Source organism: Symsagittifera roscoffensis, chromosome 3 (assembly GCF_963678635.1).
Source record: "Symsagittifera roscoffensis chromosome 3, txSymRosc1.1, whole genome shotgun sequence".
In the NCBI taxonomy this organism is placed as follows: domain Eukaryota; kingdom Metazoa; phylum Xenacoelomorpha; order Acoela; family Convolutidae; genus Symsagittifera; species Symsagittifera roscoffensis.
Window position 1 is genome coordinate 81,386,043 of NC_087064.1, and position 13,082 is coordinate 81,399,124.

Genomic DNA, 13,082 nt, shown 5'->3' on the forward strand with positions numbered 1-13,082 from the left:
GCTCATTCTTATTTTTATCGGAAAATTATGGGAGTTTGATTATTACCAATTTCCCCATTTTTTGTGCTATTTTTTGTTTGGGTTGTTAAAAGCAAAACAAAAGTGGGAGCGTTTTATAATGCGGTGTTTAGTTTCGGAGGAATAAATCCAGTAGAATTTTACCGGAAGTAGATTAGGAGGGGGATTATCCTGATGGGATAAATCCACTAGCCTTTTGACACGAGTAGTACAAATCGACCGAAGAGCAGTACTTGAATGTTTGTTCACACTGCAATCACATTGTGATCACGTCTAATCTACGACAGGTGTCTAGTTTCGTTCTAGTTTAGCGTGTAATAGTATGTCAACACCAAAGCACATCAAATCTTAAACAAACACTTCCACAAAAGTTCCAAGGGACTGCAATTCTCCGTATAATCAAATTCTTCAGGATCGGATCTAGGATGTTCTCAGGGGAGTTTGGCTAATTGGTCGGTCAAATTGATTTTTCAAGTTCTCTCAAACCCTTGTGCAGAAACTATTTTGCCGACGTTTTTCGCAGCGCAGGCACTTTTTTGAGGAAAAAAAACAGCTCAAAACAGCTTTGCGCTCAAATTTGAAGTATATGGAGCCAAAGGTGCTTTAAAACTTTTTCAAGGTCGTTCATCTAAAACCGAATGTAGTAAAGTCGTATCAACGAAATGACTCTGGTCAGGGGATCGAATCCCGTAGGAACGGCCTAAATCCGTCCCTGGTATATATTTTTTGGCTTCGAATTAGACACCTGTCCTAGACAACACGTGGTAACTGGCGACAAATAACGAGTATCGACTCAAATATGCTCTATTTAACTGCATTTACCTGTTGCTAGATAAAACAAATTAAGAATTTATAGGGATCAACCGTACAATCCTCCCCCTTCTAAGTGACCTATCGTTTATGGACCTCCCTGATCACGCAGCACAGAATGTTCCGACCACGGTCATGTTGTGAAAACATCAAACAAAAAATCAACACGGAAAAAATCAACATGGAGTGATAACTCGGAAAACTTAACTCCTTAAGAAGTAACTAAGAATTTGTAAAAACAAATTGAGCTGAATTTTTCCTCATATCTGTACACAGTCTTCTTTCGGGCTCTTCCCCCCCCCCCCCCTCACACCTCACATCAGCATCAATTTTATGGTGTAATGAGGGTTGTTACAAGGTTAATTATGAAGACTAAATATGTTTGTCACGGCCTTATAATATAGCATGTCAATTTTCATAGCAATCGGTTCGTGGGAACAGTAAGTTTATTTGTAAAAAATTGCAGGTGGGGGAAAAGGAAAAAAAGCCATCTTTTGTTCTTCATCCACTCTAGCAAAGCTCCAAAGCAATAATATTTGAATCAGCATTTTCTTGACACTGAATTTTTTCAGATAGTTTCATTTCTGCTCAAATTACGTGCAAAATGGCATTCATTTGACATATTACTCGACCTCATTTAGATGTTATTTGGGTTAAATTTAGCGTCGGGGAAAGTATCCAATGTTCCTCCTACCCATCGGTGCTCGGAAAAAAAGTTCTCGAAATGCATTTATAAAGTTCTGCCGTGGTTGTTGCTCAAATGCGGTCGCCAAGTTTTGTGGGGAGTTAAACAGGCAATACCATGGACCTAAGCAGTATTCGCAAGTAATTACATTAAATGTTTTTTTTTACTATCCTCCACCAACAAAAAAACTGAGTTCGGTAGCAATTGATTTTTGAAGAATATGTTTAGAGTTGGGTGATTACCATTTATGCTAAATTTAAAAACAATCTGGCCGTACTTAGGGGAAATTTATTTTGATAAAAATCACAGGTGAGGATGAAGGGTTTAAAAAACAGTCTGTCTATGTGTCCAACTTACGATTCGTAGAGTGGCACATCTGGACAGAGCTTAGTGTCCCCTTGTCTTACCCCCGGGAGGCAGAACTGGACTTGGATTTCTTCTCTGCTAGTGTTATCAATATTGGTTAACGTTCCAAAAGCGTGAAAATTATCAAATATTGAAAATTGAGAGAAAAACTTTCTAAGCATATTTTTTGAACGGTTCAAGCAGCTGTCGAATTATTCAGTGCTTCAGCCTGATACGAGCGGTCTTGTTGATCCAAATTTTGAAAAAAAGGATCTAACATATGAGCTCGGTGTGGTTTTTTCTTCCTCTGGCCGATTTTTACGTTTCAATTTAGCTCAATTAAAAAAAATCCTCATGCTTATTTTATCGGAAAATTATGAGAGTTTGACTATTGCCAATTTCGCTATTTTTTCGGATTGTTTGGGTTGTTATAAGCAAAACAAAAATGGGAGCGTTTTATAATGCGGTGTTTAGTTTCAAAGTAATAAATCCGGTAGAATTTTACCGGTAGTAGATTAGGAGAGGGATTATCCTGATGGGATAAATCCTCTAGCCTTTTGACCCAAGTAGTACAAATTTGACATATTACTCGACCTCATGTAGATGTTATTTGGGTTAAATTTAGCGTCGGGGAAAGTATCCAATGTTCCTCCTACCCATCGGTGCTCGGAAAAAAAGTTCTCGAAATGCATTTATAAAGTTCTGCCGTGGTTGTTGCTCAAATGCGGTCGCCAAGTTTTGTGGGGAGTTAAACAGGCAATACCATGGACCTAAGCAGTATTCGCAAGTAATTACATTAAATGTTTTTTTTACTATCCTCCACCAACAAAAAAACTGAGTTCGGTAGCAATTGATTTTTGAAGAATATGTTTAGAGTTGGGTGATTACCATTTATGCTAAATTTAAAAACAATCTGGCCGTACTTAGGGGAAATTTATTTTGATAAAAATCACAGGTGAGGATGAAGGGTTTAAAAAACAGTCTGTCTATGTGTCCAACTTACGATTCGTAGAGTGGCACATCTGGACAGAGCTTAGTGTCCCCTTGTCTTACCCCCGGGAGGCAGAACTGGACTTGGATTTCTTCTCTGCTAGTGTTATCAATATTGGTTAACGTTCCAAAAGCGTGAAAATTATCAAATATTGAAAATTGAGAGAAAAACTTTCTAAGCATATTTTTTGAACGGTTCAAGCAGCTGTCGAATTATTCAGTGCTTCAGCCTGATACGAGCGGTCTTGTTGATCCAAATTTTGAAAAAAAGGATCTAACATATGAGCTCGGTGTGGTTTTTTCTTCCTCTGGCCGATTTTTACGTTTCAATTTAGCTCAATTAAAAAAAATCCTCATGCTTATTTTATCGGAAAATTATGAGAGTTTGACTATTGCCAATTTCGCCATTTTTTCGGATTGTTTGGGTTGTTATAAGCAAAACAAAAATGGGAGCGTTTTATAATGCGGTGTTTAGTTTCAAAGTAATAAATCCGGTAGAATTTTACCGGTAGTAGATTAGGAGAGGGATTATCCTGATGGGATAAATCCTCTAGCCTTTTGACCCAAGTAGTACAAATTTGACATATTACTCGACCTCATGTAGATGTTATTTGGGTTAAATTTAGCGTCGGGGAAAGTATCCAATGTTCCTCCTACCCATCGGTGGTCGGAAAAAAAAGTTCTCGAAATGCATTTATAAAGTTCTGTCGTGGTTGTTACTCAAATGCGGTCGCCAAGTTTTGTGGGGAGTTAAACAGGCAATACCATGGACCTAAGCGGTATTCGTAAGTAATTACATTACATGTTTTTTGACTATCCCCCACCAACAAAAAAAACTTAGTACGGTAGCAATTGATTTTTGAAAGATGATGAAGACCAGAGTGTGTTTAGAGTTGGGTGATCATGATGTGTTTAGAGTTGGGTGATTACCATTTATGCCAAATTTAAAAACAATCGGGCCGTACTTAGGGGAAACTTATTTTGATAAAAATCACAGGTGAGGATGAAAATTTAAAAAACTGTCTTGTCCAACTTACGATTCGTAGAGTGGCACATCTGGACAGAGCTTAGAGTCCCCTTGTCTTGCCCCCGGGAGGCAGAACTGGACTGGGATGTCTTCTCTGCTAGTGTAGGTGCGGTCGGGACACTCAGCCACGCAGACTGTCTTTACGAACTCATCTGTGGCCAGGTCATTCGGGTTCAGATAGAGAAGATTCCTGAAGTCAATTACAATTTGACACGAAACACTTTAATTTCATTTAAAAATCGATAAACACTTTTTGCAAAGCCTAGCTAAAGCTTAGCTTCGGGATAAAATGACGTCAGTAAATTTTAGAAGACTGGAAGACTGGGAGATGAGATATTTTCTAACATCCGTTGTCCAACTTCTAATTGATTTGAAGTTTTGATTCAAGAAGAGTTGACTAAAAAAAAATTACCCCTTATCGGTCATGTTCAACCCGGAATTTGGCACTCCCTCAATGGGCTCATTCTCGTGTCCACAAATATTTCCATAGCTGTCGTACCCTCTGATCAGTAGGCTGATATTGCCCTCCTCGTATGCGTGGTAGCTCAGGACACCCTGCAAGCAAGCAGTCAAACACATGTTTATCAAGCGAAAGGCTGCAGGTTCGATTCCCAACATATTGTGAGAGAACACTAAGCCAATAATAAATTGATCAGAGTATCTATTTTTTTCAATACCTAAATTTAAAAAAAATTTAGCAGTTTTTTAAAATTTCTTGTTCAGAGAGCCGGCAATGTCATCGGCTAGAACTAAGAATGAAATTCTGAAGAAGATTGAAGTTCGAAACGTAGTTGATCTTTTCAACTTTCTAAACTATTTTGCTTCCTTCATTGTAATTTGCATTGATTACGCTTCAGACAAAAAACACCTGTAGATGGCGCTCAAGCTCTTAGGGGTGTCAATTGTTCTATCATATTAACGCCCTTTCAGTCGTGATTCGGATTCAAAGATTTTAAAACAAAATTCCCAGAAATTACACAGAAAACTAAACGGTTTAAATTACACAGAAAACTAAACGGTTTAAATTACACGGAAATAACACCAAACCACATGGTGCAACTTAAATAGTTTTTGCATCGTTATACTAATTTCAGTTTTTCGATATCTTTTTTTAAAAAAAATTGAATAGTTTCAACTTTTTCTCAATCATTTAAACTTCTCAACTTTAATTTCCGTGGTCAAAAACATTCTGCGCTACATGGACAGTGATGGGTTGTCCTTGTTTTCTACAAAAGTTTGGTGTTACTCTGTAGAAAATTTTGACCCCAAATCTGATACGGCGACGTTGATTACTTCATTACGTAATATTTCAGAGAGCCATTGTTTCTGGTTTTTTCTGGTTTTTTTATTAAAAAAAGTGAGAAACATTAGTTCTCGGTGCAAGTTTTTTCTTCATACAAATTTGGACATTTTGATTAACAAATTTTGACGAAGTTTTAAATTACAGTGATATTTTTCGCAGAGAGTTATGGCGGTTTGCCATTTTGACCAATTTCAGCTGTACAATGCAGGCTATATACAAGTTTTCAATTTGCATGGATTAGATTTTTGGTCTAGTTGATACAATCCTAGATGCAAATTGTAGCAATTTATACTCGAAATTTTGTTAGGCAAAAACTTGTGGGGAAAATTTTGTAGAAATCTGAAAAATTATCTATTTTTTGATTATGAAACATTAAAACGTTCAATAAAAAATGAAAAATGATTGATAGAGGTCATTTGGTTGCCAGAATATTCATGGCGTTGATTATATACAAGCAGTCCTGTTAGAAATGTTCTATCCATTGGCAACAAAAACAACTTTGGAGACTTTAAAGCTACTTTCAATACATTAAGCGGCTCTCGGAATCTTTAATTTTTTCCTGATACCAGCAGTCTTGTTATTCGATTTTACGTATAGAATGCGACAAAAAATTTAGCTTGACGTAGTTTTTTTTAGACAATCTTGATTTTTTAACAAATAGTTTTTGATAAACTTGCTTATTAAAAATAGGTTGCTTTCAGCACATGCGTCAACAATTTGGGGTTTTGAAAAGGAAATTTTGCTCTCCAAAAAAGCTTAAGTGGCAAATTGATACTGTTAAATCCACGCATAAATCAATTTGACTCAGGATGAAGCAAAATAATGATCAAAATTTTTGTTTTAGTGGCGCAAAATGTAAAATTTTGTACTTAAATATATCTTTAAAAAAATAATTTCATTTTTATATTATTTATTTATATTGTTACTTGATACAAGAAATTTGGCTGAGTTTTTGTTCCAATCAAGTTCTGATTTAATACACATAAAACATGAGTTTAGCTTGATTACGGAAATGTATGCGTAATGGGTGCAAGTTGCACTTGGACTGCTATTACCGCTTAATGGGCTCAATGATTAAATGATTTCTAGTTCAACTTTAAATAATTAACCTACAGGTTAATCTTCTAGCTGGTTGAGAAAAAAAATTAAAAAAGTTTGCACTCACCATTCCTGCAATGAATGCTGCGAAGAGAAGAAGGAACACGACATCAGTGCAGCTCCTGTCCGACAGTGGCCCAGTGAACTCCTCTTCCTGAAAAAGACATAAGATTCGAATATGATTTCAGTTTAAGCTCCAACAACTGCTCTTAATTCTGATAGAGTTGTAGTTTTGCAATCTATGGCTACCGCTACATAATTAAATTCTTAAATCATTTATTTGTTCAGTTTCCATTAAGGCATTCAACGTTTACTATTTATTCAGATTTAAAACAATGAAAATCGCTGAGCGACAAAAGCCCCCGAGTCAAAAGCCCCCTGTGCTTTTGCATGTAGGTGTTCATGTACATGTAACTTTTGCGCCGGGGGCTTTTGACTCGGGGGCTTTTGACTCGGGGGCTTTTGTCGCGGGGGCTTCTGACTCGGGGGCTTTTGTCGCTCAGCCAATGAAAATCAATGAGGGACTTATCATAGGTGAAAAAAGGTCATTTATACGAACGCTTACTTAATAAGCTAAACTATCTTGAATATCAACAAGACAGCTCCGCATATCAAGGCAAACCCGTGAATGCTCTGACTACACGTTAACTTGTCTCTAATAAGTTTTGGCATCAAAAACTATGACAATCAAAAATTTTTGTACTGCATTTGTCAAATATTGTGCTAAAATTGTGCCAATATTGTGCTAAAAATTTTGTGCTAATATTTGAGTTATGTAGGGAATGGGTAGAAAAATATTCGTTGAAAACAATGATTTTGATTGCCAAAAACTGCTATGAATAAAAAACCTCCCCATAAAATAATCGCCCTAATTCTTACTTCAAATACGCGACAACTCGCATCAAGGGACGGTTCGAACTAGGCGACAGTTCGTAGCCATATTTCAAGTGATAAAAACCGATTCACGCGCATTATACCTCTTGTCCTGAATGTAGGTTCAGTGGCGTGAACCTTTGTTATTTACAAATATTTAATAGGACAGCAAATCCTAAAATACAAAACTGGAAGTTAATGAAAAATAAACTAAAAAAACCGCAAAAAATGAATAGATAATGATTATAGGTAAATTACTAAAGAAGAGCAAAATATAACAAAAACGGCTGCATTTCCTTTTCTCCCACGTAATATTTTGTACAAGCAGTTTGTTCACATTGTCCGATTGTTACTTAAATTAGATTGCGGACTTTAGGCCAGATCAAACGTATTTGACTGCATACTTAACTTCGTAACACCCCTCCCGTTACACCGTATATCTGAGGGTCGGGGTAGGAAAAAGCCCAAAACCAAATGAATTAGCTCAAAACATGACAAACATTTGAATTTGAAGTTATCAGAAGCAGTAGATTTCAAATTCACTGCCCGGAGGGAAAAATCCAAAGAGTAGTTCTACTCATTTAAGTGGCTCCTGATAGCGTACGAAGAGATAAGTTGATTATAGAGAGAGAGAGTGAGATAGATAGACTAATTTTATTTAAAGAACAACTCAAACATTTGATTGTTATCAAAAACGAAGTTTAAAAAAAAGAAGAAAAAACATGTAAATTCCAGATGAGTGATTGTTTCTATATTTTGAAGAATCGAATTATTTTGCTGAGCAAAGTTATGCAATATTTAACCTAAATCTAAGCGCTTGAGTTGCAACTTTACTACATGAAAAAATTGATAGGATAAGATTTCTTACGGTTTTACGAGTTAGTCTCCGTTGGGATATGTCATCTCTTTTCAAAAAAAGATGTAGACGCAGTAATCAAACAAGGAATTTATTAAGGTTTCATAAAAATTGAATAGAAATTAAATTGGGGGGAGATAATTTTTTTTATTTTCAAAAAACTATGACATAATTATGAAAAACTGAAGTATTTTTTAAAATTTTTTAAACTACACTCTACACATAATTTAAAATGAAAATGAAAACTTGTTTTTATCCAGAATTCATATCTGTACATGATTTGAAAATTTGTTTTCAGCGATTTGATTATTTTCAAAAAATGAGAGCATGGAACAAAACTTCTTCATCTTCAGGAAAAACATTAAATAGCAACTGAATTAAATAAAAAATACTTATAGCAAAGAAAATTGAGACGTCGAGTACAGCAGTAATGGCAGGCAACGTATCCTTTAGAAATCTTCTTAAAATATCAGTAAACAGATCAGTCTTTGTTTTTTTTTGGCTCATTTAGTTTCAATCACCCTGCAAAACAGGTTATTAGTGTTGCAAAGGTATTGTATGCGAACGTGTTAAATTTCAATGGTTCGATTTTGCAATCAGGGGTTAGAAAAACTACATCGATTGAGTCAATCAAGTTACCTTTTATTTGAATCAGTTAGTTATTTTAATTGATTTGCAGTTTTTCTCAACTAATTCAAGGGCAAAAATAATTGCCAATTTTTAATTGCATTTTTCCTCATAATGCAATAGTTGTTTGTTAAGACAACACTATATGTGTAATATTTGTGTCAAAAGAAGTAAAACATATTATAAGAGAATGAGCAGCCCTTGAATTCTGCTTGAATACTGAGATGCCAGTCTTAGACAACGACCATTTTTTCCTAATATTGTTCATTTCGTACTACGTTTTTCTTATATTTACGAATAAAAAAATGCAGCGCAATTAATATTCACGTTGTAATGGAAAAAGTTTTTAGATTGGAACGTTTTTTTTTCACGCCGATTTACTATGTACTACCAAAAACTGAATATCAGATGTGGTTGATAAATAAATCATTTGCCGGATCTTTCGAAAACTCATCCCTTAGGTTCCTAGCAAAGAATTGCCACCCCTATACTGAAATATTTCAATGGTTGTACATACGCGAATTTGTACCTAGTAACGCATTCCCCCCTTGCAAAAGGAGGGAGAATAGTGAAAGAGATCCCATTTGTCTCCCACCTGGTCGTAAATCAAGCTGGTTAAAAAAAATTTGAACTTTTTTTTCTTGTGTCGCAAAATATTATTCAAATTATTTTCGCTCTTTTGCCAACCCTCTATTTGATGTACCGTAGAGTTTCCGCCCTATAGTTGAAATATTTTCTAGATTTTTGATGGAGGCGATTAGTGAAACTAAAAATGCAATCGATGACCGCAGGAAAAATATGCATGTATCGAGGTGGTCCCCTGAATGTTCCGACTGCCCTTTAAAACCTATGGAGTAGAGCTCACTTTCAGAAAAAAATAATGAAGATTTCAAAAAAAAATTTTTTCTAAGTTTTAAGTTTTTTAAAAGTTTTTGCAAAAATGATCACCCCAAACGCTATGTAAGGAACAAATTAATACATTTAGCAAACTGAATAGATTAAATAGCATGCCTCAATCAAAATTGGAACTTTTTCTAAAACGGATTAAATTTCCGCTTACACGTTAAGAGCACAAAAATCGCACTAATTATCCCAAATTGGCAATCTTTAAATCTTTACAAAAATGTTCAGAGGTAAAATATTTTTCTAAATTTGAGCTCAAAACAACAATACTTTCTGACTGATATAAAAAACATTTTCACAAAATATGGCTAGTTAAAAAGTCAATATGGCTAGTTAAATATACCCCAGAATTTTTTTCATTCAAATTGAATTCCTATTTTAACATCAAATTACCAATTTTTTATTAAAATAGGACTTACAAACTTTATTCTGATTTTATTGATCTTCAAATAAAAGGGGTAAATTGAAAAAAACTATAACTTACGCGTTTCACTGGACTTTTTGTTTCAATTTTGATCTGATACCAAACTATAAAAACTAATAATATGCAAGAAAGTTGAACCAACTTGACGTCCATACAAGGAAAATGCCTATCATACAATTTCATATATGGCGTCTATAGAAAAAATTTTTATCTTATAGAAAAATTGTATGACAAGCGTTTTTTCAATCGAAAGTTCTCTTTCAAAAACTATCTCAAATTGGTTTAAAACTAAAATTAAACAACTTGGTACAAGTTTTGATTAAATGAGAGCAACTTTTGAATATTTTTGAACTTTTTAGAGCAACTTTTAAAAAAATAAAATTTTGAACATTTTTATATATGAAATTTTTATATGCATTTTTCCATAAAATATAACAAGTTTGAGGTAAGATTTTTATCCCTTTTTGCAAACTTGCTTCTGCGCTCGAATATACTTTTATGGCAAACGTTTATTATACAAATTCATAGTACAAAAAATTGCTTTTGCTATTCTCATAAAATTTTTGTGATAAAAAGTATGGCAAAAAACTTGTTATTTAATCCAGAGCTTGGCAAAATTGCTCATTATAAAATTTCATACTATGGAAAAAAAGCTATTTTCATACATTTTTCTGGTCTATGAAATAGTATGATAAGCATTTTTTCATAGCATGAAACTGTATGATAGAAATTTTTGTCAACTTGGGCACTTTTGTCCTACATTATCAATGTTAGTGTCTAATTGGGCTGAATACGATCGTTTTTTTTTACTATTAGAAGTTTTGTTTGAAAATGAATTCTAACCAATTGCAATCTTAGTTTTGTCAAAGCGTGGCGGACGGAAGATCCAAAATTCTTTCCTAATTACTTCTATAACTGTGTTATGAACAATCAGGTTATATATATGAGCTATGAATATTTTTCAGGAAGCTAAATTCAACGCTTGGGGCTGCCCTCGCATCCAAAAATGGCAAAATTTTAGTGTTTTGCTTGTGTTTTGCAAAAAAAAATTTGTTCCATTTTTACAATTTTTTGCTATTTGCACAGCAACCGAGACTATTTTTTTTTGTAACATTTGGCACGGTGAAGCATTGTTTTTCTTTTATTAGGCTTTATGGAGTGTTTCCGGGTCTAGGAAGAAGTTGATCCTCAAATTGCAATTAAATTTGCAATTAAAATTAGAAGAAACTTTTATAGCAATAACATTTGAGCATGAATATGGGACTGCAACTATGAACTCAAAATTTAGTGCAGATACTTTGCAGTTTATAAGGGAATTGAAATAACCTCTGTTTGCAAAATCTTTTTCAGCTCGTTGATCCAATTTAAATATTTCAGCTTTAGTGAGGATAAATTGTCGCAGAATTACCTGGGTGTTTAGTCGCTAGGGTAGCTTAAGTAACCCAAGCAGGTTCACAAACGAGGTATTAATATGTGATTCCAATTGTGATAAGTGTGCTTTATTCATTTCTTAAGGCAATTATCATTGCCGTAATCATCTAAGCTTTATTAAGGATGTTCAGTTCTACGAAACTTAAGTGTAACGTTTTGATTAAACTCACTAAGCGTGATGATTTCAAGTTGAAAAGTATATTCAAATAAATTAGCATAGAGCTGTGGTAACAAAGGACGACTAGCCTGGTCTGAATGATTATTGAATCAATTTTTGATATGGAAATCTTTCGAACTAAATGACGGAACAATATTTATGCTTGGGGTGGTTTTATATTCAGATCAAAATCGACTTTTTATTTAATTATTTAATTTCTGGCAAAGGTTCAAAAGTGTTGATGTTCTGAGCTCAAAATCAAAAATGTATTTCACTTTTGATTATTTTTTTGTAAAGTTGGATTTGGAAAAGTGCTGATCAGGGATGGTAAATGCCCAAAACTTCGAGTTTTCTGTAAAAGATAAGCAAATACGGCGAAAACATCCGGCTTCAAATGTTTTCAAAAATGGCTTCAAAACAGCCGGCGAAAACATCCGACAGAAATCAATCCAGATTAAATTGAGGTCCACTAATTGATGCCAAAAATGTGTGAGTAGACATGACATATCATTTGAAGTTTACATTTGGTCTGGATGAGTTTTTTTTTTAAATTGAGATTTAAAAAAGTTTTTTTTTTGCAAATGTATCAAAATTTTAAACCAAAATTTATTTCGGATAACCTAAAGTACATTCAGAACATTCACGGTTGTTTAACACGAGCAGTCTGGTTGATATTATGATATTCCTGCTTCGATTGTGACTAACCTTTTCATCACCGCCCATTACACGTCTTATTGCTATAAGTTGTTTGCACTAGTCTTCAAATTAGCTGAAAAAATTAAATAATAAATTTGTAGGGAAACAGCGTCAGACTTGACAAGAAGATGGAAAGATTTACAAAATGAAGTTCAAATATCAGAGCTGTCCAATATCCAGTTTATCAAATATACAGTGCATATAAAAATATATTGAGTTGGTAATACTGAAACGTTAAGTAGTGTTTTTGAGATGTGGTAACATCTGGATCCTACATACTTTTTACTAGTGCGATATTGGAAACCACTTTTGTTCACATTGATTTAGACCAATTTCAACAGAAAAAAAAAATAATCAAGACTTCTGAATAAAGTTTTGATGTCTTATATGGAAATATAACACTGGTGTTGACATGAAATGTGAATAGAATGGCTCTTCTGTAGCAGTTGACCCAAATAAATTAAAACTAGACCTCTAAAGTATTTATTGTTATATAGTTTTAGTCCAATAACTAAAAATGCCAGGAAAACGGCTCGATGCACGTCACCGCCTTTCTAAACTTTGTTACGTCGAACAAATTGATTTCCCAAGCTCTCCAAAATGACCATTTGAAAAAAATGGTTGGCAATTTTTGACCACATTTTAGAACGACCCTGTCAACAAAAACTTTTTGGCCACTTTTTTTATTTAAAAAATTTGACCAAAAAATCGCTCCCTCTCAAAGTTGGTATATATTAGCGTCAATTGTTTTGGAAAATTTTTTGGGTCGTTTATAGAAACGTATATGTCCTAAAATAATATCCTTTGGGTGGCGAGATGGACGAATCTATGAGGGACTC

The 13,082-nt window shown here is 34.2% G+C and overlaps 1 protein-coding gene across 1 annotated transcript in view; it reads right to left on the bottom strand.

Annotated features, from left to right (window-relative positions):
• LOC134841861 (choline transporter-like protein 1) overlaps positions 1 to 12,460 on the bottom strand; it is a 70,561-nt gene extending 58,101 nt beyond the window's left edge. Inside the window, exons 1-4 of the mRNA XM_063857902.1 lie at positions 12,253 to 12,460; positions 6,344 to 6,430; positions 4,288 to 4,430; positions 3,886 to 4,065 (exon numbers count right to left, since the gene is read on the bottom strand). Of these exons, the coding sequence (XP_063713972.1) occupies positions 3,886 to 4,065; positions 4,288 to 4,430; positions 6,344 to 6,430; positions 12,253 to 12,270 (428 nt within the window). The 5' untranslated portion in view covers positions 12,271 to 12,460. The remainder of the gene's footprint in view (positions 1 to 3,885; positions 4,066 to 4,287; positions 4,431 to 6,343; positions 6,431 to 12,252) is intronic.
• Between the last annotated feature and the right edge of the window lie 622 nt (positions 12,461 to 13,082).